The sequence below is a fragment of the Larus michahellis genome, chromosome 7, assembly GCF_964199755.1.
Source record: "Larus michahellis chromosome 7, bLarMic1.1, whole genome shotgun sequence".
NCBI lineage: Eukaryota > Metazoa > Chordata > Aves > Charadriiformes > Laridae > Larus > Larus michahellis.
In genome coordinates this window covers 59,912,884-59,936,322 of record NC_133902.1, presented here as the reverse complement: position 1 = coordinate 59,936,322, position 23,439 = coordinate 59,912,884, and the positions used below count along the sequence as shown (strand labels likewise).

General features: G+C 45.3%; 1 protein-coding gene across 3 annotated transcripts in view; it reads right to left on the bottom strand.

The window, feature by feature from the left end:
- Positions 1–23,439, bottom strand: part of GPD2 (glycerol-3-phosphate dehydrogenase 2) — a 63,159-nt gene that overhangs the window by 34,204 nt on the left and 5,516 nt on the right. Inside the window, exons 1-6 of one of the 3 annotated variants that reach the window (XM_074594279.1) lie at positions 15,311–15,480; positions 14,465–14,572; positions 5,663–5,834; positions 2,369–2,493; positions 1,328–1,425; positions 120–283 (exon numbers count right to left, since the gene is read on the bottom strand). In XM_074594279.1, the coding sequence (XP_074450380.1) occupies positions 120–283; positions 1,328–1,425; positions 2,369–2,493; positions 5,663–5,834; positions 14,465–14,566 (661 nt within the window). In that variant the 5' untranslated portion in view covers positions 14,567–14,572; positions 15,311–15,480. Of the gene's footprint in view, positions 1–119; positions 284–1,327; positions 1,426–2,368; positions 2,494–5,662; positions 5,835–14,464; positions 14,573–15,093; positions 15,245–15,310; positions 15,481–23,439 lie in introns of those variants that run through there. The other 2 variants (XM_074594278.1, XM_074594277.1) reach the window with 2 other exon arrangements.

Below are 23,439 nucleotides of genomic sequence, written 5' to 3'. Positions count from 1 at the left end.
TGTTGACTCCTTCAAGTTGTCATTCTTCCCTTTAGAAAGTTAAGGTACGTGATCTACGGTTGCATACTTCTGTTCCCCCCGCCTCAAAACGCAGCCCAAAGCACAGAAAGGCAACGTACCGTCATAATAGACAATCGCTCCAACCAGCTCGTCCTTGCGTAGCATTGGAAAGAGCTCCAAGGCTCTCGACTTGCTGAGGACATAACTACTTTTCAGGCATTGACTTCCAGCCACCATGTCATATAGTTTTATTCCAAACCAGTAGTATGGCAACTGCCACCATCTGCAGGAAAAAAAAGTAATTCCCCATGAAGTGAAATAAAAACAATTTAAAAGCACATGCACACACTGTTATTGAAGTACAGAACACGTTAAGTAACACAGCATCTTGTATTACACCAGTTTTGCTTTGTACCATCATACCAGTTCATGGTATCACAATATAATGTAAATATGCCAGAACTTACATATTGTTCATTACTGTTTTCAACTGATCTACTCACTGCAGTTACTCAAGCAGATTCAAGGCTTTATTTATATAGAATGAAGATCATAAACTGGCTTTTTGTACTTCAGTGTGAGGTGAGATATTAAAGCTATGTGTTGAGGAAGAACCAGGCGGCATGTGCAGGCTGGAAGGGTTCCTCAAAGCACACCTCGGCTAATGGCTCCTGCACAAACAAGACCAAATAAATGCAGCCAACCGTTGACCTACAGGAGCTCCAGCTATTACACCCCGCTTCTACTAAGACAGGAACAAAGATCATTCAGCAAAAGCTCACTGCTCCAAGTAGCCTGTTGCAGCGAGGGACTGTTCTCACAGACCTAAAAACCTAACCCAAATCACTCAAAGCCTTTCTCCCAGGAGGAGCAAACTGTTCTCTCAGCACCACACTGTCCTGTCCTGTGGAAGGCAAGCGCACGAACTCCTGCGCTCAACCCTGCTGGCTGGAAGGACTGAGCAGCACATCGCTAAGAACGCTGATGGCATGTGTTGAAGACAAGGATGGCCTGGAAACAACAGCAAATAACACCCTGGGAACAGGAGCTCATTCCAGCTGCAGGCCCCCCTCCTCCCCACTGTTGGGGTGGTAGGAACGCAGTGAGCAGTGGAAGCCCAAGCTGTGCTCCCCGACAGCAATGATGCCGCTTGGTGCCGTGACAGAATTCCATGCTTCTCCAGTACGGCAACATCTCACCTCCTGGAGGACAACGTTTGCGACGGGTTTAAAGACATGCTGGGGAAGAGGCACCTGGAAACTTCTCCAGGGAAACAGCTTGCTCGTCAAAAGCAGTGGTAAAGGAGAGAGATTACAGCAGAGCTTACTTGTAAACAGGCAGCATTATTGGCAAAGGAGCTGAGAGGTGAGGAGCAATTTCAAGCAGATTTGCACGCTCCTCAAGTGCTTCTTTCACCATCTTGTACTGAAAAACAGAAGTGTACATGTGAATCCCACCTAACTCACTTTTGTCTCCATGTGCAACATTGAATAAGAAACTGTTTATCAAAGCAAATACCTTGCATAATTTTTACTGTTCTTTCAAAAACACACTGAGATTTGCTGAAAAATTCAAATGTTAAGAAAAACATTTACCAAGAAAATAAGTTTCACTAGTTTCATTTCGGTGTCTCAGCAGGTCAGTTGAATAATTTTTCATTTGAACGTGAAACGCAACAAGCCGAGTTACTCCGATGGGCAGGAGGCACTTACAGAGGGTTACAACTCATCCCACAGCACAGCTTCTGTGCCCATTCCCACAATTAAAAACCATACTCGCTCCGACTTGCAAATGCAGAAGTGTTCTTCTCCAAATCAATCAATATGAATCAATATGAAGTTGTTCTTTGGCAAAAAAAGAAGGCTGACTTCTATAGCTAGTTAACTGCATGTTTCATGTATTTTTCCCTGAGAAGTCACCATTCCGTAGCAGTATTATAACCATTAAAACATACTTTAACTTAGGGAGGTTTCAATGAGAAGACAAATCAATTTCTCAAAACAAGAATATCACGCTTCCACCAACACAAGAATACATAAAAGCGTTTATATATAGTCACTCATTTACCATATTTTTTTTTCCCATTCCTAAACAAACAGGACAACCACTCACTCCCCCAGATTCTGACCATGACAGGCAAGGTCTTTTTATTCTGCAGTCAACCCCGTCCCTGCGTTTCTTCCCCAAAATACAGCAGCAGTGATTCCCCTAGTCTGGAAAGCTCAACTGGAGAAGACGTGTTCTATGTACAGCGGCTGTGGAATGCAACAGTCAAATACTGAAAAAATAAAAAGGAGACTAGGATATAATTGGGATAGGGGAAGTGTCTACTAGCAATTTTTGCTTAACAACCAGCATAAACAATTACCTGCTCAAAATCCAACTTCATGATGGCCTTCTGAAGATATCTCACTCCACCATGGATCAATTTAGTACTCCTGCTGCTGGTCCCTGATGAGAAATCATCTCTTTCTAGAAGGGCTGTTTTTAGTCCTGTGTTACCAGAAAACCAAATTAACTTCTTAAATTACACAATTTGTATGTAATTCATTAAAGACACTTCTCTAGGGTAGAGACAATCACAAGAAAAATTACTCCGTACATGGATAAATTTGTATTCAAAGAGTAGTGCACTGTCTATATTGTAATGAAAAATTTTAGCCTCCTTCCTAAGGGAAAAGTCGAAACAGAACTTAAACAGAAGCACATTAAAACCTGGATATTTCACAATAGAAAGGCATTACAGTACATTATAGGGGCCATGCTCCCCCAAGCAAATTATAGTTCATATTCATGGCAGGAACAAAGTATTTCCATGAATACTTTTAACTCTTTGCAGCGGAGCGCTCTAGCAACACTAACAATTCAGAGCGCACAGCAGAGCGGCAGACACCCGGCATCCTTCTCTGCTCACTTACCGTTTGTCTAAGAGGGGCCCATAGGCAGGGGAGGGCCAGCCGTGGGCAGGCTCACTGCTCAGGCGGAGCTCCCCAGAGAACGTGACCCGCACACGCAGCGTTAGTTACGAGACATTACTAATGGTTTCAGAAAATCGCTTACGCACACACGTTCCCTGACAGTTCGACCAACGCAAGGAAGGGATAACCACATGGCTCACTGATGGTCACCCAAGTCCAGAACACAAAGTGCTTTCTAACAAACACTTGCAATGCGGCTGGCAGGTTTGTTGCACGAGTTGTGTTCCCAGTGCCCCTGAAGGCCAGGAAAAAGCCTGCCGTGGCCAAAGGCACACAGGTTCATACTGAGGTGGCTAGGAAACCATATTCCCCAACGCTGTGTGCACTGCATCCCTTCTTCCTGAAGCAGACTAACATCGGGTTATGTGATGAAAGTTAGGTGACAGGAAGAGCTGCAGGAAACAGCTGATTAACAGATGCCTTTTAATGATGAGATGCAGGCAACAGCCTGGCCGCATTCTTTGGCACATACCTACAGGACGACCACCACTGACTCCAACGTCCAGCAGCGGTAAAGCCAACCAAGGCAGGCACCACAGGCCGAGTACGTGGCAATCCTTCACTTACAAAAGGCATTTGCAAGGACAGTCTGTGTTACAGAAGTTACCATGGCAGACCCCCTCCAACAGCAGCAGAATTTCACAGTTCGGCAGGCAAGGCACAAGGTGCATTACATTCAGCGACGTTGCTACCAAACCCAACAGCAACGACATGACGACACATACCCAAGAAGAGCATCATCTGCGTTAGAAGTTATCCCTTGGGTCTTTCCTTCGCCCTCTTTGAGGGGTGCTTTATGTTACTGGTTGGTGAAAATACAGTTTAACATCTATTGGTCTCCCAAAACTTTTACGTCCTTATCTAATTATTACTGGTAACTTTCAAAGATCAGAGTAATTTATTTTTGTCAAATGTGACTGAAGATTAATGGATACAATCAGAAATAATTTGGCAAAGATATATCAAACACATGAAAAGCAAAATTTGTTGTTAAGCGAAGCAAACATAATAAAAGAGCAAGTTCCATGAATGAACAGCAACAATACACAATTCATTAACGAAATGCCTAGGAATATTTCACACTTCAGAAATCTACTGATGTAATCAGAATATCTAGTAAAAGGATAAACATAGATTACCTATAATCATTTCTGTATGCTTTACAGATGCATATTCTACCACAATACAGCAGAGGCAGAAGTGCAAAGACCCCACGTTACCTTTAATAATACATGAGAAAAATAAATAACCAGATTTGAGCTTGTGTGTATCTACCAATGGTACAGACCTTGCTGCTTTATCTACTTCACAATTATCACACCTCCTGGACAAGTATTTTCCAAGTGAAGCTACAAGACACTCCTGGAGTCTGGTTTTGCCTCTTATTTGTGAGGTATATCTAGAGGTTAAAGAACCTGAAGAATTTTAAGGCTATCTACTATGTTTTACATTATTTTTTGTTCCCTTTTAGTTCCAAAGCCAGACACAAGGTCTACAAACACAAAAAGTAAGGAAAGTTGGTTCTTTCTCTCATGGGCTGATCGTACTGAAAATAACAACGGAGAGAACACATTCCAAGACAAGTTTTTCTCACAAATCTTTTACGTAGCTTTTTGGATAAAAGGATGGTATTTTAATAGAACAGGAGTTGATGCTACAGCCTCTCCGCAGGAACAGTACCCCTGCACTCTCATCTCTGTATCGGAAGATCATTTTTCATTAAACCTGTAACATGACTTATTCTCTTTGAGCACTGTCAAATTTGATTACAACCTGCTGGCCAATTTCAAAGTTACCGCGTGAGGCGGATGACACAGGGTGGGCATTAGCGTCCTGCTTTTCCACCCCCTGAACAGTTTTTCATATGTGTGACCAACTGCTCGAGCTATTGGGCAACATTTGCACATCTACTGGGCAACAACTCTCTCACTGCACACACTCTCCTCCTCCTGCAGAAGTCAGGTAAAAAGCATTAGCTTAAACTCATTTTACCTCAAGCTTTCCAGAAGTCAAGGCTACGCACAAAGTTAACATCAATTCTGCTGCTTCTGGGGGCTTCTTAAACCAGTTACAGAGGCAATGCCCCAAAAGAGGGGAAATGGAAGCACAGATCTACCATATGTACCTTCAGACTGGACGGTGCTCGTACCTTTCATTGAAAATCCAGACAGACTTCTCCAACCCTGCACTACACTACGCAGCCACAACGCGCTAGCAGAAGCTGTAGACATCTCGGGCTCTAACAAGCAGGAGCTGGAGAGCCACTGTGCCTCATCTGGAACTCAGGCTTGGCCCTTTCAAAACAGTCGCTAGAAGTGCTGCACAAGCCTTGTCTTCTCTTTGCTGCTGATATTCTCCTGTACAAACAAGCGAAATGGGACTACAGACAAACGCGCTAAGGAAGGAGCAACAGAGAACAAGAAGTCGATCCAAGAGCATCCGGCAAAAACTTTATGGCAGACAACTGCATACAAGCACCTAGACAAGGAAGACCCTGCTGAAACAACAAAATGCAATGACATTTTTTTCTTCAAGTTCATTTTAGCATCTGGGAACAGTTTTATAACCAGGCATTCAGAGTACACCTTCTCCATCTTCAAGTACTTTTGAAAAGCCAGTCGGATACATTCATTATAAACCACGTAATCTAAGAATAAGAATGCAATTAAACTTCCAAGCCTTACCTCTAGTGACTGCGTCTAAAGCACAGCCACATCCTGTTGCTCCTCCGCCTATAACAAGGACATCAAATTCACTTGTGGTTTTCAGTGCCAGAATTTGTTGTTCTCTTGTGGGGAAATCGTTCTTTATTGGAACAGTCACAGCTTCTGCAGCTTGAGCATGCACAAAGGTACCCTACAAAGATTAAAAGCAACACACGACGATCTGTATTTATTGCGTATACACACACACCAAAATCACAGCATCTTCTACAACCATAACGGTAAACTCAAATATTCCCAGTCACTTTACCTACATTTAATAATAGTATTGTATTAAAACATTATGGAGCAACAAACAGTACTAAACCAATAAAGTGTTAGCACGCATTTACGTCATCTTGCCTACTTCAATATAATGCTGTACTCAAGTGCTGCCACCTATATTAATTATTTCTAGGAATAGTTTTTGGCTATGACAAATGTTACAGGATGTGCGGGAGGTATTTTAATAAACAGACACATGGTTCAGCTCTCAACTCTCTACCAAAAAAATCCATCAAAGCAAAGGACTTAAAGATGAATGTACATTTAATATTTTAAAATTGATTACTTTTACAGTGGCATTAATCTAAGCTCAAATTTGATCAGGTTCATGCGAAGATGTTGTTTACCGTCAAATAGAGTATACTAAACCACCAAAGAAACACTATTTCCATATCTTTTTAAAAAGTCTTAAAAGCAAAGCAATTAATATCCTATAGCATGCTAAAATACAACTTTTCTTCAAAGTGAAAAAACTTATTGGTGTGGCAGTTTCCAGACAAGTTCAGATTTTACTGGAAAGGCTTTGAGAATCTCTGCAGTACTCTGACATTCCATGAGCCGCTGCTGCTCTCCATTTAGCGCCCATGGTGAGACAGGCTGACGTGCTTGCGTGGCCAACTCATATGGACCACGGTTTAAATTCTAAGGTTCTAACCAGTTTCTGAAGGCTTTCTTCAGTCAAGATTAATTTAAACTGAATTCTGAAAACCTTGGGAATCCCCAAATGCCATTACCGGTCAGATACTTCATAATAATAATATTATGAGAGCCATCCCTGTGGGTTCATCACACTATTTTTATATACTATTTTACAGTGTATATTCATCACACTGATATTATATACAATGGGCTGTGGGCAGACATCACAGGTATTCAGACTGCTAAATAGGGTGCAAGAGCACAAAAGTCAGGCTTGCTTTCTCTCCGCTTTCAGCTCCAGCTTCACTTTTTGTTCCAGCTCCTTTCCTCCCAGATTTTTCTCATTCACCATTGTCCCTCGTTCTGCACAAAACTAGACAGTGAATTTCTCTCACTACTATTTTTTAAGACCCGAAGGAAGCATGTTTCCCACAGCGTCAAATGCTTTGCACAAGTCCAGGTAGATGTCAGTTGTTTTAACCACTGCTGATTTGAAATACGTACGTGAAAACAAGTAAACATCTACACTACCCAGACCAGGACAGAAAAACTAACTGACCGATTCAGAATGGGTCAAAATAAACAAACAGGAAATTAAAAGTAACATTTTCAGTTTCCTGAAAATTATAAACATTTTCAACACAAGAAAAAACCTGTTTAAACCCTACGGTCTAAGGTCTGAGCATGATCCAGCATTTAGTCCAAATGGCAGACTTAACTGATGTAAACCAGCTTGAATCCAGATCTAAGCAGAAAAGAGTAAACTAATACAAATTCAAGTGACAAAGCACAAAATATTACTTTCTTACTATTATCTAAAACAATCTATTTGTCTAATCTCTTTCCATCCACTGCTTTCAATGTGCAAGGAAGCTCTCGTTTTTATTTCCAAACATTCCTTGAATAAACTGAACTAGGCAAGTTGTTCAGTTCTAGGAATAACTTTATTGCTTCTTGCACTGTTAACCGCGAATTACAATTGCCACAGAAATAGCTCCTGAGCCCAGTCCCAGGCTGCAAACACCCCTTCTCAAGCCCCGTTTACCCCGCCTGGGCGCTTTACCGCTGCTCAGCCCATGGGTTACCTCCCCGGGCAGACGCTCCTACAGCGCTGCCGTTAGGAAAAGCTCTCCGCTAATATAAGCCACCTCCAGGTTTTAGGAACTCCAGCCACTTTTCCCAGCATTTGCAATGGGGAGAGAATATACACCTGCCATAATAAAGTAGCTCGACTGAGAAAAGGTAACTCAGTTGCTTGCCGCCGTCTGTTCACATGCGCAGGTCTGTAGTTCCTCTTTAGCAAGCAATTCGCTGCCTGTCACAGAGCCCTGTAAGCAGACTGTGCGAGTTACAGGAAAAAGTGATTCTTGCAATACATCCACTGTAAATTAGCAGCCAATCCAGCCATGCACAAGAAGGCCGAACTCAATTATATGGTGCGTACATCCTAAATATTTTTGTTCGAAATTATTTGCCCATTCTTCAGCAGTATTACCACTGAAATGCATTATTTCTCAACGTTCCTAACACTACTATACAACTGAAAGTAAAATCTAATAACTGGTAGCCACACCTAGATGACGTACATATTCAAAAATAAAGATCAAGTTCATTCTGTAGTCACGGATTATATTGACTATAATGCAAGCGGCTCATGCAAATTACTGGGGATAGCAGCAACGACATTCATTGCACGTGTGTTACAATTCAATCAATAAGGAAAGTTGGACTAGAGAAAGAGTGCCTCACTTTATAGTAAGGATTTCTATCTTCCCAGAAATAAAGTGAAAATTACGATTTAAAATAACCAAAGTTTGGCAAATTATGACTCAAGCTATAGTATTAGCACTGATTTTTCCCAAGCACAGTCCCTGTGGCTGCTGCTGTGGTCGCCTCCAGCCCAGCAAGCGCCTGGGCCCGGGCTCTCTCCAGGCTCACGAGCAGCCGCATCAAGCACTCAACCAACTCAGTCACCGACTACAAATGCACAGTAACGAATGGTCTCCTAATTAAAAGCTTGTTTAAACCCACCGCAGCCCTCAGACACATACACATGCCAGCCCAGGAGCCCGAGGAAACACTCACGAACAGCGGAGAGGTGAGTCAAAGTAGAGCCGGCAGGTGAATGGCGATGAGCTCCCGATTACAGTCCCCTCTCGCTCTCACCAGCGTACATACCGACATGAAGTACAAAGTTTTGGCACTTCCACGTCATTCTTCTGAGCAATGAATTCCATATGTTCCCACCTACTTTTCACAGAATCCCAGAGCGTCCGGGGTCGGCAGGGACCCCTGGAGGTCACCCGGTCCCAGCCCCTGCCAGAGCAGGGTCCCCCAGAGCCGTCGGGCAGGAACGCGTCCAGGCGGGTTTGGGATCTCTGCAGAGCAGGAGACTCCACACCTCTCTGGGCAGCCTGGGCCAAACTTTACCTCTTGCTCCGCTCTCTCCCATGCCTACTCAGCTCTAGCAGTGCTGACAATTTTTATATCCCCCAACGTATGGTTAGAAAGTTTTATATCCCTACAGTATGGTACACTGATGCAGTTCCAGAAGGTGTTTTTCCAGGGAGCAATGTACACAAGGAGGGAGAGGATCCACCCACTCCTGCCATCCCTCCTGCTCGGTGGCTGTGGAGATGCCGCTCTGGCCCCTGTGCTGCTGCAGGGCTTTGCTGTGACCTTTCTGACAGCCACCAGCTCTGCAGAGCTCCAGTGGCCAGACCAGCCCAAACCACAACGCTCCCCTATGCGTTCTGGGTGGTACGGCCAGTGTTACGGTCTCTGGCCTCCCTCGGCACGCCGGCACATCCAGCACGTACTGCTGTGCCCGTACAGCCAGCGCAGCCACACAGCTGGTGCCCATGTCCCTGCTTCCCTCAATACCACCCTGTGCCTTGGGGACAGCAGCGACAAGAAGGAAATTGCAAAGACCAAAACCACTCGTGGCTTAGTCTTGCATGTGTTTTGGCTGATTGAGTTCAGCTACATATGCTCAGCTTGCTTAAACTTTAAAAAAAGTGAAAATCCTGATCTCAAGATCAGTTTTGCACTACATTTCCAGACACGCCTTCTTCAGCAAAACAAGGGGCTATTTTCAAAGGGTACAACTTCACTTCAGGAAAATAAGAGGATACAAGAAAACCAAATGCAGAGTTCAAGAAGCACTAGCATCATTTGGTTTTGACTATATTTTCTGTTTTGTTTTTAAACACATTACTTACAACAAATGGCTTACAGTAGCACACAGACCAGAGTCCCAAGCAGATAGCCACTGGTATAGCAAGAGAATAGAGATTAGCACTGAAATATAAGCAAAGTGATTAGCGCACTAGGAATTGATATAGATATGATTCATCTTGCTGTCAATTAAATGCGAGAGTGGAGAAAAGCTGCATACAGGGATTCCATCTGCAATAACGTGATTAGTTTGGCAGTGAACAAGTGTGTTTACTGAAATAAGCAATTGCTGTTTATATCTACAATTTCTCAGGCAAGAGTTCCTTGAATGGTTTTGATTACACTCTCAGCGAGAGGAAATTTAGTTTGGCAGTTTGAATTCAATCATCAAGTTATAAAGTGATCTAGTAATCCATAAGCAAGCATTCTTGTTAATTTGCTAATGTAAATCTCCAGGTAGGTTTGCAGAGTCAAATTCATCATCCTTATTCATTTAAAAAAAAAAAAAAAAAAAAAAAAACAACAACAACAAAAAACCAGGAAGTCATTAAGAAAACCCAAAAGCAGGGCCCAATGCATTATCATATTATCATACTCGATTGGATTCACCTTGATGAGCAATTCCTACTGACCAACACTGTACTTACACACCAGAAAGAGAGAAGGATCGCCCGGGGCGCTTAGGAAACGACAGCAATCTCTTGCAACTCCAAAACAAGGCACTGCTTTTTCCCTTAATGATTACAGGGAAGGGGGTAAAAGAAATCATCAGTGGTCTCCAGCTTGGCACATCAAAGAACACCCACATCATATCTAGTACTAGCCCACTTGGCTCAATGTGTTAAAATAAAGGCACAAAAAGCAAGAATGCAGCAATTCAGTCAGCATCTACAAGGAAGCAAAGGCTGGCTGCATCACCTTTGCCATTCAAGTATCTGAATATTTGAGGCCAAATCAATCAATTACATACATAGCCTGTGTATTTTCTGTCTCAGAGGGGTCCAACTTCATCTCAGATGCAATTCTTTTCAGGAGCTCGTAACTGGTAGTCTATGTAGCATACATGGATTTGAGAGTTCCTGTATTTAAGATGAAATTCATTTACAGTGATAGCATTGAAAAAAAATTTAAGAGTCTATACATAGTTGCTTTACCCCAAAACAGTTTAGGAGGGACTAGTTTCTTCGGATCTCTGCACTACCTGCCGTGCAGAGTTCCCCAATTGCCTCCTTTTCGCTAGAAAAGGGTTTTTTCCTTTTTAATCTAACCAAAAGCCTCCTCGTCAGACTCCTGCGTTTGCCCTCAGCAGCCTAAGTCAGCCAGGCTGCACAGGAAGCTTCACCAGCCTCCTTAAGGGTAACGGTTATTCAATATGAAAGAACCACTCCTGTGTGTTTACTGAAAGAGCTTTTGCCTGAATTAGTGTCATTCCTACTCATTCCCTTACACACAGCATTGAGCTAACCCATCTTATTAATTCAGTAAATATCCCAGTGATCAGGTTACTATAAAACACACAGAAGCACAATATTCATCTATCAGTTTATGAGTTAAATTCAAGAACAGCTCTGTCACGTCAACTTGTGTCCCCCTCCTCGCTTTGCTCAGCAGGACCCGTGTGTTGTCAGAAAGACCAACACACAACAAGGGCAATTTACTGAGCCTCTCCTGTGCCCGCACGTGCCATCCCTAGTCAGACATTCCCCGGTTACACTGCCTCAACTGCTGTTGCAGAAACGTACTCCAAAATGCCAGCACACGTGTATGTGTATAGAAAAATAAGTTGTGATAAAAATCTTAAAACCCAGGACAGATCTGAATCAATGGAGCATTTTATTTCCAAGGTGTAAACACTTTACAGCTGTTTACGTACAGAGAAGGTTAAGCATGCTAACGGCGCCGTTCTCCTCACAGTCAGGCTTTGGCTCTCAAACCCAGCAAGGACAATTTAAGTTTCAACGTCAGAAATTGCCAATACTCGTCCCTTTTAATAGACAAACCACTCGACTAACAAATCCAAATGACCTCCCATCCATTCTCAAGGGCCAGAACTTCACCATGCGTCAGCTTCTCCCTTGGAATTACTCGGCACAGCCAAATCTCACAGAAAATTCAAATATCAGTGGAGCGAATGTGGAAAACAAAGACAGACAGATCAACAACACTCTGTGTTCAGGATTCTGAGCCATCCGAGGTCTTTATTCTGTACCTGGGTGCCCCTAATTCCAGGATGCTAGCCACAGCACAGACATCCAGGCACCGAGTGAGGCAATACGAACATGGGTAAAAAAACGGCGCATTTTATTTCTGTCTTATTATGTGATGGATTCTGTTCTTGAAATAACAACAGATTTCCTACAATGTGTAGCCAATTAGTGCACATCTTGGGGCGATATCCTTCTCTGGCAAAGGAAGACAAGATCTTTGCCCTAGCATATATTTGATTGGCAGGCATTATTAAAGAGAGGACACTTGGGCTGGGGGACATGCCCACAGCTTAGATATGTCAACACGACAAACGGACTGTCCTCCTTTGTGTCAATCCCTCCAGTTATGTTCCACCTGCTGCCCTGTATTAGGTGTTTAAGGCAGCAGCTTTAAGGGACATCACGTGGGAAATGTGCAAGTTAGTACAACATGAAAACAACATGCTGCTCACTTGACAGATCCATTTGCTTACACATATGCTGGAAATCTGCAGATCCTTTGTAGACTGATCCTACACAATAGGTTTAGAAACTGGGGGACAAGCGGTTATTTCATTTTGACACCATGATCACCTTCTGTAAAACTTTGGGTTTTAATCTGTCTCTGGAAATTCATAATGGCCATCCCATGGCCGCCCATTCCCAGAAAAATGGGAATTCCCTGAATTCAGGAATACTGTATATACAACAAGTGAGCTATCCATGTCACTTTTCCCTTTCAACTCCTTCTCTTATTTAACCGTCCTAAAATTTGAAGCTGCCATTTCTGACAGTAATGAAGCCATATTGTAAAATCCTGTGATAAAGACGCCCGAGAGAGACAGAAGCAGCATTATCAGCTAGGTGCAAGACAGGCAGCCCAATGGGAAGCTCACTTTAAATGCTAGGTTTTATTTTCTGCAACAGTATCTGAAGCCATAAGGATCCTGCTTTATCCATTCCCAGCTAGGTTCCCCAGAAATGACTCATCTCATTTGCTTTACCAATACCTCAGCTGCTACTCCTCCTCCCCATAGAAACAGCCAGAAGATTCGGATTATCATTTATTCAGATGTAATACGCACCTCCATGGAGCTCAGCGAAGACTGTCTCCCATCACCCACTGTTTTACCTTCAACTAGACCATTAAGAGCCACTTCTTCCGTTCCTATTTTCAGTTTGCCCAATCTGAATGGCAACTTAGAGTAAATGTGTGGTAACTAAAGCACTTCACGGAGTAACAGCTTGTCTAGATAAAGAGCTGACTGATTACATTTCTAAGGTGAGAAGCAGAAAACACCATGCGAAATGAACACCTCTCACCTAGCTGCTCAGGCTGCTACCACCTAAAAGGAAGGAGGAGGTCGTTCCTTGGGCTTAAGCTTTTTCCAGACCAGATTGAAGCAAATCAGGCCAGAGCTCTGACTACTTTTAACCATTTTACAGAACACTGATTGCAAATAGTTTTGGCCAAATGTGAGGTGCCAGCCTCACAGTCCACATTTAACACAACATCAGAAGACATGTTCCCTTATATGCATCTAGTAAGTCCAGACATGGTTATTTTATAAAACTCTAAAGCGCAGCAGAATTGCATTAAAACAATGGGCATTTACTTGCTTTAAGACAAACAGTAATTGTTGATCCCCACCATCTCTGCCTAAAACCAGCCCACAACTCTTGCTCCTTTCACCGATTTCTCCTTGGCTTCTGCATTGAGAAGCCAGTTAAAGAGCACAGTGACTCCGACTCTCCTGTGAGGAGCAGATGCGCCGATGAAATCTACTTTCTCCAACAGCAAGAATCAACACACAAACTGAACACCGGAACCTTCCGCGTCTCTTTCTCCTACCACTGCTTTACTTTAACAGCACGTGTCCAACGTCATCCTTCGCTGCTCGAGGCATGCGTTCTGTCTGTGTGCCTCAGTTACCTGGAAGACAGCACTGAGCCGTGCCTCCAGCTCGCCAGTGGCTCGGTCGTGCCCAGTCAGATAGAGAGAGCCCAATGCCCACCAGAAACAACGGGAGCCTTGCCACTGACTGCTTTGGCACAGATCCTATGCTCTAACAGTTTTCAGCTTTTTGAACTGAACGAGAGCTGCCACCATGACTGTTTCGAAGCTGAGATTTTCAGAGGTGGTCCTAGTGGTTTCACTTCAAGCTTCTCAGTTTGAAAATACCATTCAAGCTCTACTTACTGCTTATACTTCGATCGCTACTTTCCACTCCTCCTCCAACTAAGTAAAATCCCCGGTAGTACACAAAGGTCATTTTTTAAACATGAAAAACGAATTACAGGAATCACACTTCCCCACTGGTTAAAGACCTACAATAGTGAAACATCGTTTAATGCCATCCTCCAGATTAGCACTTACCAAATCAAGCTGGGAGGCTCTTGGCATTGCTTCCCAAACAAAACTATTCGTATAAGCCTAACATACGCTGAAACAGATTTTAAGTTTCATATTTTATCAGAAATCATAATTAATACTTACGTGTTTGTTTCTATACTGAGAAAATTGAGAGAGGCCAAAAACTGTTGCTATGGCACCTCCTCCAATGAGAGCAGTTCCTTTCACTGCCTTCTGAAATGCCATTTTTTACTGTAAGAAAAGAAGATAAAAATTAATAGGCAGTTTTACCATGTTAGAATCTAGGCTACACAGAATAGACCATTTGTAGAAACTAATGACAATGTTGTGACAAGTTGAAACTTAGGGTAGCAATATATTAATTAGCGATTTTCATTACAATATTAATAATTTCTAAACACAGTCTAGACAGAGGCAAGCCAGAGTGCTTGCTGAACGACAAAAGAGTATTTAGATGTACAAGTAGGTGTACACACATCCACCCATTTAAACCTCAACCTTACTTGTATATGTAACAAGTGTTTACAATACTGTGGCAAAAGCTGAACAAGAACTCCCTGTCATCGGCAGATGGGCACCAGATCCTTGCCACAACGGAACAGCTGACGCTGCGTGACAACATCCCCTTTAGCTACCCTCCCGTCCCATCAAACTATGCCTACAATCACATTTGCCTAACAGCACTCCATCCTGCTTTCAAGCCAGGAATTAGGATCCCTGTACTTGCCGTACACCAGCAAAGCTGGTCCTACCCAGGACTGGTGGAGAAGCGAAGCACCGCTAGTCAGGGCGCAGGTCCTTCAGTGAGAAGCAGCAGCAGAGACAGTGGACAAGATTAAGTGGCTTGAAATAAGCGCAGAACTTTGTCATCCAGCTACAGAGGGTTTAAAACTAGCCCTATATGGGTCAGGCAAATTCTTAAAAGACCCAGTGTTCGGATACTGAATGAAAAATTTGCATGGAACTGACCTGAATCTTAAGCAGGCACAACATAATCCATCTTCCCAGGACCGCAGCAGCTTGCATCGCTTTAGGAACAACATACATCAAGTTTGAAGGACTCCCATCAGCGCTCCAAGCCCTCCAGCTATGAAGACACCTTTGTCCAAGCCCCAGCCTCACCCAGCAGTCTCCACACCAGAGATTTAGCACTATTAAGGCTTAAAGCAGAAGCAGGCAATGTGTACAGCACTGTGCCAACAGCGGGACACCAGCGGACTTACAACACAGCAGAAGCGGCCCCGGGCCAGGGGCAGGGAGCAGCAGCGGGTCCCATCCCGTGGCTGGGCAGGGGCTCAGCCCTCACCTTGGTCCCCAGGCCAGGTCCCACAGGCCATCCCCGCTGCCCCAGTCCGGCACAGCTCCGGCACTGCACTGACGAGTGAGATGCTTCATAGCCCTCCCTCCGTGGCCACTGCCCGTCTTACACCAAACACACCAGACTGGGCTATAAACTGTTACTTTCGGCAGCGTACAGCTTTCTTGTCAAGATTTGCAGCAAACCACTTACAACCAAAGAGTTATTTCTTTGGCCTTATAAATACAATTAAACATGAAATACTGTATGTTACTATACATCTATACACACTTCATCTTCTTTCTCCTACTAGTTCTTCCAGCCAGCAGCATTGATCTTTCTTCTGAAAAGTATGCCAAACATGTTTAAGACACGAGCCTAACAAGAAAATTTCATTTTTCAGTTTGGGTAGATCTTAACTTCATTCCCTGTGCACTTTGCTTGCAGGACACTCAATGTGATGGGAAATTCCACGCACCACTATTGTATGCAAACATTTGATGTGCAGATGTTGTACGCATGTACTGTGTGCAAGTGATTATTGTACAGAAGGCCAAGACTTGCAGTTTCCCACAAGTTTTTCTGCAGAGCAGCACACATCACATGCTCTTGGAGATTCCCCCCACAACAACCTTTCTTGGTATGTACATAGAGTATCACATTTTCCACCTACTTCATGCTTTGGTCTCAAAAAAGACCAATTTCATCTTTCCTTTATCCCAGGACAGGGAGGAGTAAAAGGGAAAGCCAACAGCCGAAAAACCCCATAGCAAGGGGAGTTTTTTAACGGAAAGTTACTGTGGAGGCTTGGCACCGTGCTGTGGCTGCCTCCCCCCGGCTCCAGCTCAGGGGGGACAAGGCTCCTGATCAGGTTTGTGGTCCCCTGCCCAGCGGCACTGCACGTGGGCTAGCAGGGCAAGAGAACGTGAGCACCCAAGGAGGAGGGCTGCCTGCAGGGGACCCACTGGACCACTCCCACCGCAGCCCAGCACAGCCAGTTCCTGGGACAGCCACACACGCCAGGACATGTGCCTGTCACCCACCTGTCACCCCCTCCCGTCCGTCTGGCACAAGTCTCGCACAACAGGATTTGAGCAATCCAAGAAATGCCTTGAGCAGAGTGCTTCAGAATCAGACCCTACCCTGTAGGCTTATCAGCCCTCCCCCAAATTAAAAAGCAAAAACTAACCATCAGCTAAACCCTGCCACCGCAAATCTGTGGAGCCAGCCTTTTGCAGTATCACTTCTACATACCTCAAAGTGCCTACGGATACTCGTGAAGTCGTAACACAATATGAAATTCAGTACTGCACAAGAATTAAAATGTGCCGCTGGAAAACTTGCACCGCCATCACGGCTCTCATAATCTCCGGTAAAATAAAAGAACTAAGGCAAGCAACATCAGGTCACGTACCGTCTATAGCCACATGAAGCATATGACGATGGCAAACACGTACACATCATCCAAGCACTCTGTGTACTACACACTTCCACCATAAGGTTTCTTCAAGTCACTAGAATAACAACTCCTCTTCCAGACTGCAAACTGGTGCAGTCTTGAAGTAGTTTCACACACCTCACGCATCAGCAAAGGAGTCACTTCAAATAAGAGTATAAAACCCTTGCGAGTGCCTGTTCTGGGAACACAATATGCTCTAGAATACAAGGGAGTTTAAAAAGAACAAATTAGCATCTTCCAACAAGCTGGTTTACACGTCTGCAGAGATACTGGCTTTCAGGAAAACAAAGGGAAGTGTTTCCTTTCACTGTTTCACCAAGTTCAGCAAGAAAGGGTGATGGCTGAAGCACCAACCCCTACTTATTTCTGTTCAACTAAACTCTTCAAGAGTTCATTAACTATGAACAAATTACCTGAGAGCCACAGCTCGGCAGCTGGTGTTGTATGGCAAGCGCAGCCCAAGAGGCTCCTAGTCAAGAGCTGAGCACCTTCCACCGCGCAAGAAGGCTGCACCCTGCAGCCACGGCCAGCCCTGCCTGCGAGGGGCAGCACCCGGGCAGCTACAGCACGTACCACTCTGTGCTTCTGGTCCCCTGGCCGCCTTAAGCCTTCTCCAAAATCTCATTTTGGAGACCAGGTACACACCTACCCGAGTTAAACACACCTACCATGACATTTCCATTGAGTGGGGCTGAATTAGAGCAGCACTAGGCAGACAAACCACTGGCTAAAAGTCTCAGTGAGCATCACCTACACCAGCTTACTTTAAAAATGGACTTTCCCAGACAGCTTTGGAAGTCAATTATTTTTGTTTTTAAAAACAAGGAAATCATGATCTTAGGACTGCAGGTTCTACTGGGTCTTTTTAACAAGAATTTTATCAATACTTCTTTAAAAACAAACAAACAAACAAACTACTCCAAGTTTTTAAAATGGAACAAATAAAGTAGCTACGTCTTTTATTCAGCTGGCCTTTTGTCGTTTGTTTCGGTGGCCAGTCCGGCCCAAACCACAACAGATTTTACTTCTTTAGTTAAAAAAGGGTTAAAAAACCCTTACTGCATCAACCAAAATCTAAAGTTTCCTTGCGAATCACACTAGAAATATCATTGCATGTATAAGGAAAAAAAAAGCACAAATTCCCCCAAAGCTGTGCAGTAGATTTCTAAGTTGTTTGTACAACAGTGCTGCACAAATATATGAAAGGGATCAGGAGGAACAAACCCAACACTCGCCACAATTCTGAGTTACACTGATAGTGTTATGCTATTTTTCAGTAGTTTGAAATATCTACTCTTTTGGTAACTTTTTTGTTAAAAAAAAAGGCTCAAAGAGAATATGTTCACGTACTGAATAAAAGCTGTACTGGCCGAGTGCTGGGAAATAAGATAATGACTAATATTACACCTGCTCTTCATGTTCTGAGAGCTGCATCTCCTGTGTTTCCACCTCCCAACAGGCCTCTGCAAACAGCAGGCACAGACCCAAGGGCTCTGCTTTCAGCTGCTTCAGCTAAAGCAGCCCCCTGTGCCGCCCCCTCCCTGCTTCGCGTCGGTACCCCAGCCCCTGTGCCATTACCCCCCTGCTTCGCGTCGGTACCCCAGCCCCTGTGCCATTACCCCCCTGCTTCGCGTCGGTACCCCAGCCCCTGTGCCATTACCCCCCTGCTTCGCGTCGGTACCCCAGCCCCTGTGCCATTACCCCCCTGCTTCGCGTCGGTACCCCAGCCCCTGTGCCATTACCCCCCTGCTTCGCGTCGGTACCCCAGCCCCTGTGCCATTACCCCCCTGCTTCCCGTCAGTACCCCAGCCCCTGTGCCGCCCCCTCCCTGCTTCCCATCAGTATCCCAGCCCCTGTGCCATTACCCCCCTGCTTCCCGTCGGTACCCCAGCCCCTGTGCCGCCCCCTCCCTGCTTCCCATCAGTATCCCAGCCCCTGTGCCATTACCCCCCTGCTTCCCGTCGGTACTCCATCCTGCCACGGTACCATACCTTCCATAACCCCCTACCCTACTGCCCAACTCACATATGCTGACAGGCAGCACTTTGTCACGGAAGCCATAGGTTCTCATTCATTAACTACAACAAACACTAGTCCTCCCAGATAAGAGAATTAATTTAAACAAGCAAAAACCAAAAAAACACAAGCCCCCATGTCCCCACAATGCTTACTTTGATCCAGAAAGCTTTGAAGCATCTGTCACCAGCTCTAACACAATACAATAGGGGCAAGTAAACAGCTTTTATTTAACAGTTTCCTATACAGAATCTCTATTAGGAATCCAACAAACTCCACTGCCTATTGCATGCAATAAAGATTCCTCCATATGTATAAAAAAGGGACAGCTAGTCTTCAGAAGTTAAATTATTATCAAAATCAAATGAAAGTTCAACTCAAAATGGGTTTCTTGAAAATTCTGGATGAGATACAAAATCTTTAGAGTGGCGTCTGTTATACCACAGTCTTTTGGTAGACCAACGTTTTCCACCTTCAAATTTCTACCAGCGAAACTTTTTACCCTACAGAACCCAGCGCAAGCAACACAACACAGACAGAAGTCTACAGAGCTGCAGCGGCACCTGCAAGTGCTGACACTTGAACACAGGCAGTCAGATGCGGGGAGCCCAAACAGTGTCTGCCTGCTCCCACCACCTCCAGAGGGGGCATCCACATGGAGCCAGGCATGAATGCGGACTGCTAGCCAAGGGAAAGGAGACCTGTGTGTACCTATGTACCAGGCTGGAAACTGCAGCAGTACAGAAGCTGCTTCAAGAGCAGCAGAGGCAGTAACCTCAAAGGAGAATCATATAATAGAATCACAGAATGGTTTGTGTTGGAAGGGACCTTGAAGCCCCCCCAGTGGCACCCCCTGCCCTGGGCAGGGACACCTCCCACCAGCCCAGGTTGCTCCAAGCCCCGTCCAACCTGGCCTTGAACCCCTCCAGGGATGGGGCAGCCACAGCTTCTCTGGGCAACCTGGGCCAGGGGCTCACCGCCCTCACAGCAAACAATTTCTGCCTCACATCTCATCTCAGTCTCCCCTCTGTCAGTGTAAAACCCTTCCCCCTCGTCCCATGGCTCCCCTCCCTGCTCCAGAGTCCCTCCCCAGCTTTCCTGGAGCCCCTTGAGGGCCTGGCAGGGGCTGGAAGGTCTCCCCGGAGCCTTCTCTTCTCCAGGCTGAACCCCCCCAGCTCTCTCAGCCTGTCCTCGCAGCAGAGGGGCTCCAGCCCTCCCAGCATCTTTGTGGCCCTCCTTTTGACCCCTTCCAACTGGTCCATGTCCTTCCTGTCCTGAGGGTTCCAGAGCTGGACATAGTACTCCAGGTGAGGGTGTCCCCAGAGCAGAGCAGAGGGGCAGAATCCCCCGCCCTCCCTGCTGGCCACACTGCTGGGGATGCAGCCCAGGGTGGGGGCTTTCTGCGCTGCCAGCGCACATTGCCAGCTCCTGTGGAGCTTCTCATCAACCAGCGCTCCCAAGTCCTTCTCCTCAGGACTTATCCTTAGAATAAGCGTAACAAATGTGGTTGCCCACATATTGTTACAACTTGCCCCATAGCTTCCTCCCACAAACAAGCACAGTTTTTTCAGCGCACAAACAACAAAACACAGATCTGGGACAAGCCTTTTGACTAACACAACCTGTTTGTGCCACCTCAGCTGCCACCGAGGGCAAGGTCTGTGCGCTACCACAGTGGGAACAAAGGTACAGACACACAGGGAATGGGGTTCAGGATCACCCCTGCACTGGGACCCTACAGCAGTCTCACTGTGGACACAGCTGCACTAATGTGAATTTATGCCACAGAGAGCAATTTTGCCCCATTCATTATGCAAGATAACTATAACACAAAGACAGTGCAGGCTCGGTGCCCTCTGTACAGGAGGGATTTCTAGCCTCAACCGTCAGCTGTGGGTAAGGGGCTACCCTCTGCTTGCCCGACAGCCAGGTACGTGTGCCATTAGCCCTACTCAGAGCTGATAGCCAGATTATATGCAATTCTCCGGAGAAAGGAACACTCCCAGGAGACCAGCTGCTCAAATTGCCACATAAATCTTGCTCACCGTCGGTAAAAGGAGCTTATTCAGGGAAAGAAAGGAAAATACGGCTTAACATAAGCCACTCCAACACAAAGCTAGACAGGCATTCAAACCTACAGACGGTGCTTTTACACCTAGAACATCTCAATTTCATCCTAGGAACCCGTGAGCCTGTACTTGCGAGGTCTGAGCAGATGTATCTGGATGAGCCTGAATGGAGCTTGGGGCATTAGCAGGTACTGCAGGCAGGCAGAGCCCCAGACAAACAGCCGGCGGGGACGCGATAGGTACGTGCCAGGCTGCTGTGTGCCGTGCCAAGGCGCTGCCCCAGACTCTTCAGTGGGATCCTGCTACAGCACATCACAACTTCTCCCTGCCCAAATGCTCCGGCGTCTTTCCAAAAGGAACGGCATTGCATGTGGGAAATGGCACACAGCAAGGTCTCCTCTAGGCAGGAGGACAGCTAAGGCACTGCCCCAGTGCACACACAACCCAAGAGAAATTACAGGCTCTCTAAACATACTACTTGTGGGTTTTCTCCTCAAGTTCCATCCCAGAAGGGCTGCTAAAGGCTACTGTCAGCACACCAAGCAAGATAAACGAGAGTGCAGAAGATGAAAGGGGAAAGAATGCAGTTCACATAGTTACGGCAAAGGTTGTACACAGAGTGCTATGTACATGGAGAAGAGTCTACGCTTAAAAACCTCTTGTCTTTTGCAAGTAGGTAATAAAACCTGACTCTCTTCCAAGCTGAGATCAATAGCTTGTGATGGAAACTGAATTTTATTTTAATGAAAATTATAATAGCAAACAGCATGAGAAGCGATGCAGTCAGAAACAAGTCATCTTTCCATAACACAAATATTTTGAGTCACCTTTAAAAATGGCTCAGTGTAGAGTGCTTTAAAGCTGCTAGTGCCATCTGACACTGTAAATCCACATGTTAAGTCTTATCCTTAGTTTCGATATAGGTCATAAATGGCACCCTTTGAACCCATGCTGTCGGTTCCAGGGTGGGCTGAGGTCCCTGACAGGCTCTGGAACAAGCTCCGGCAGGAGCAAGGAGCCCTTGATTGGCATGGGAGCAGCCAGTGGCATGCCATGAGGAATAGGTATTGCGTACAGTGTGATCTGCCCAAAGACCTGAATAACCCACAGGGAACATTTCTCAGTGAACCAGCTGATTATCGGTAAAGATTCACAGAGACATTAGTTCAAACTTCTAGCTATTAAAGAATTCCTGATAAGAAGAAATTGGCTTTAAACCACAAAAGGAAACACAAAGGGCAGGGGAAAAAAAAAAGAAAAAAGAAAGAGCTAGTTACATGAAATGGAAACTACACCAAAGGAGGAGTTCATGCTTTCGGTTTCCAAAAGTTAAAAAAATTAATACAAACTGTCGTCACAGTAAGAACAGCTGCCTCCTGCAGTGCATTTCTTAACCAACAACCCAGCGCCACGCTCACTTGGATGTAAAGCGGCATGCAGCAGCCACCTCCATAGGAAGCTCCCACTCCAGAGTCCGGGCTGGGGAACAGTGACCCTGCCTCTGTGAGGTCCCCAGGTGAACCCCACGAGCTAACAGAGCCTGGGCCTCCTGCACCTTGGGCAAGGGCTCCGCTTCCTCAATTAATACCCTGCTTAAAGGCAGGATTCTTCTGCTTCACTTTCAGACCCACATTCAAAAACCAAAAAGCATACAAAGTGCAACTTACACGGTGTTTTTTAAAGAAGGGATTTCAACACCCGTCTTCAGTAGATGCTTCTGAATAGCAGGGCCCATGCGATAGACATCTGCCACGCCACAGTTCTCATTAGCCTGATAAAACTCCTAGGAGTGACTTGCCTTCCTTATTTCCTGTAATGCCCAGCCCAGGTAGCCAAAAGACTGTTGCCTGGATCTTACTGAGTTGTGTAATTTGGTACAGCCCGCGGTGCACGCAGGCACCTACCAGGGCTCCTGCTCCTGCCCGAGGAGGCACCCAAGTACAGCAAGTGCTGCAATCGCCAGCATTCCTGTACCCAAGTGCTTTCTTATTATTAGCATATCGGGCTGGATCCAAGCAGCGCATGGCCAAAGTTGGGGGAAAGAATGAGGGAAAAGGGAGGGCAGAGGAATGGTGGAAAATTCAGATGCAGAATCGCGAGTTAGAGATCAAAGAAAGATGACTACTTTAGCAAAAGTGAAGAGACAGATGGATACAAACTGTAGAGCTTAGCAATAGGAGTGTGTGACGCCCTGTATGCTGCCATCAGACATGGTGTATGAGACGCAAAACCTGTTAAATTAAGAGAAGAAATCCAA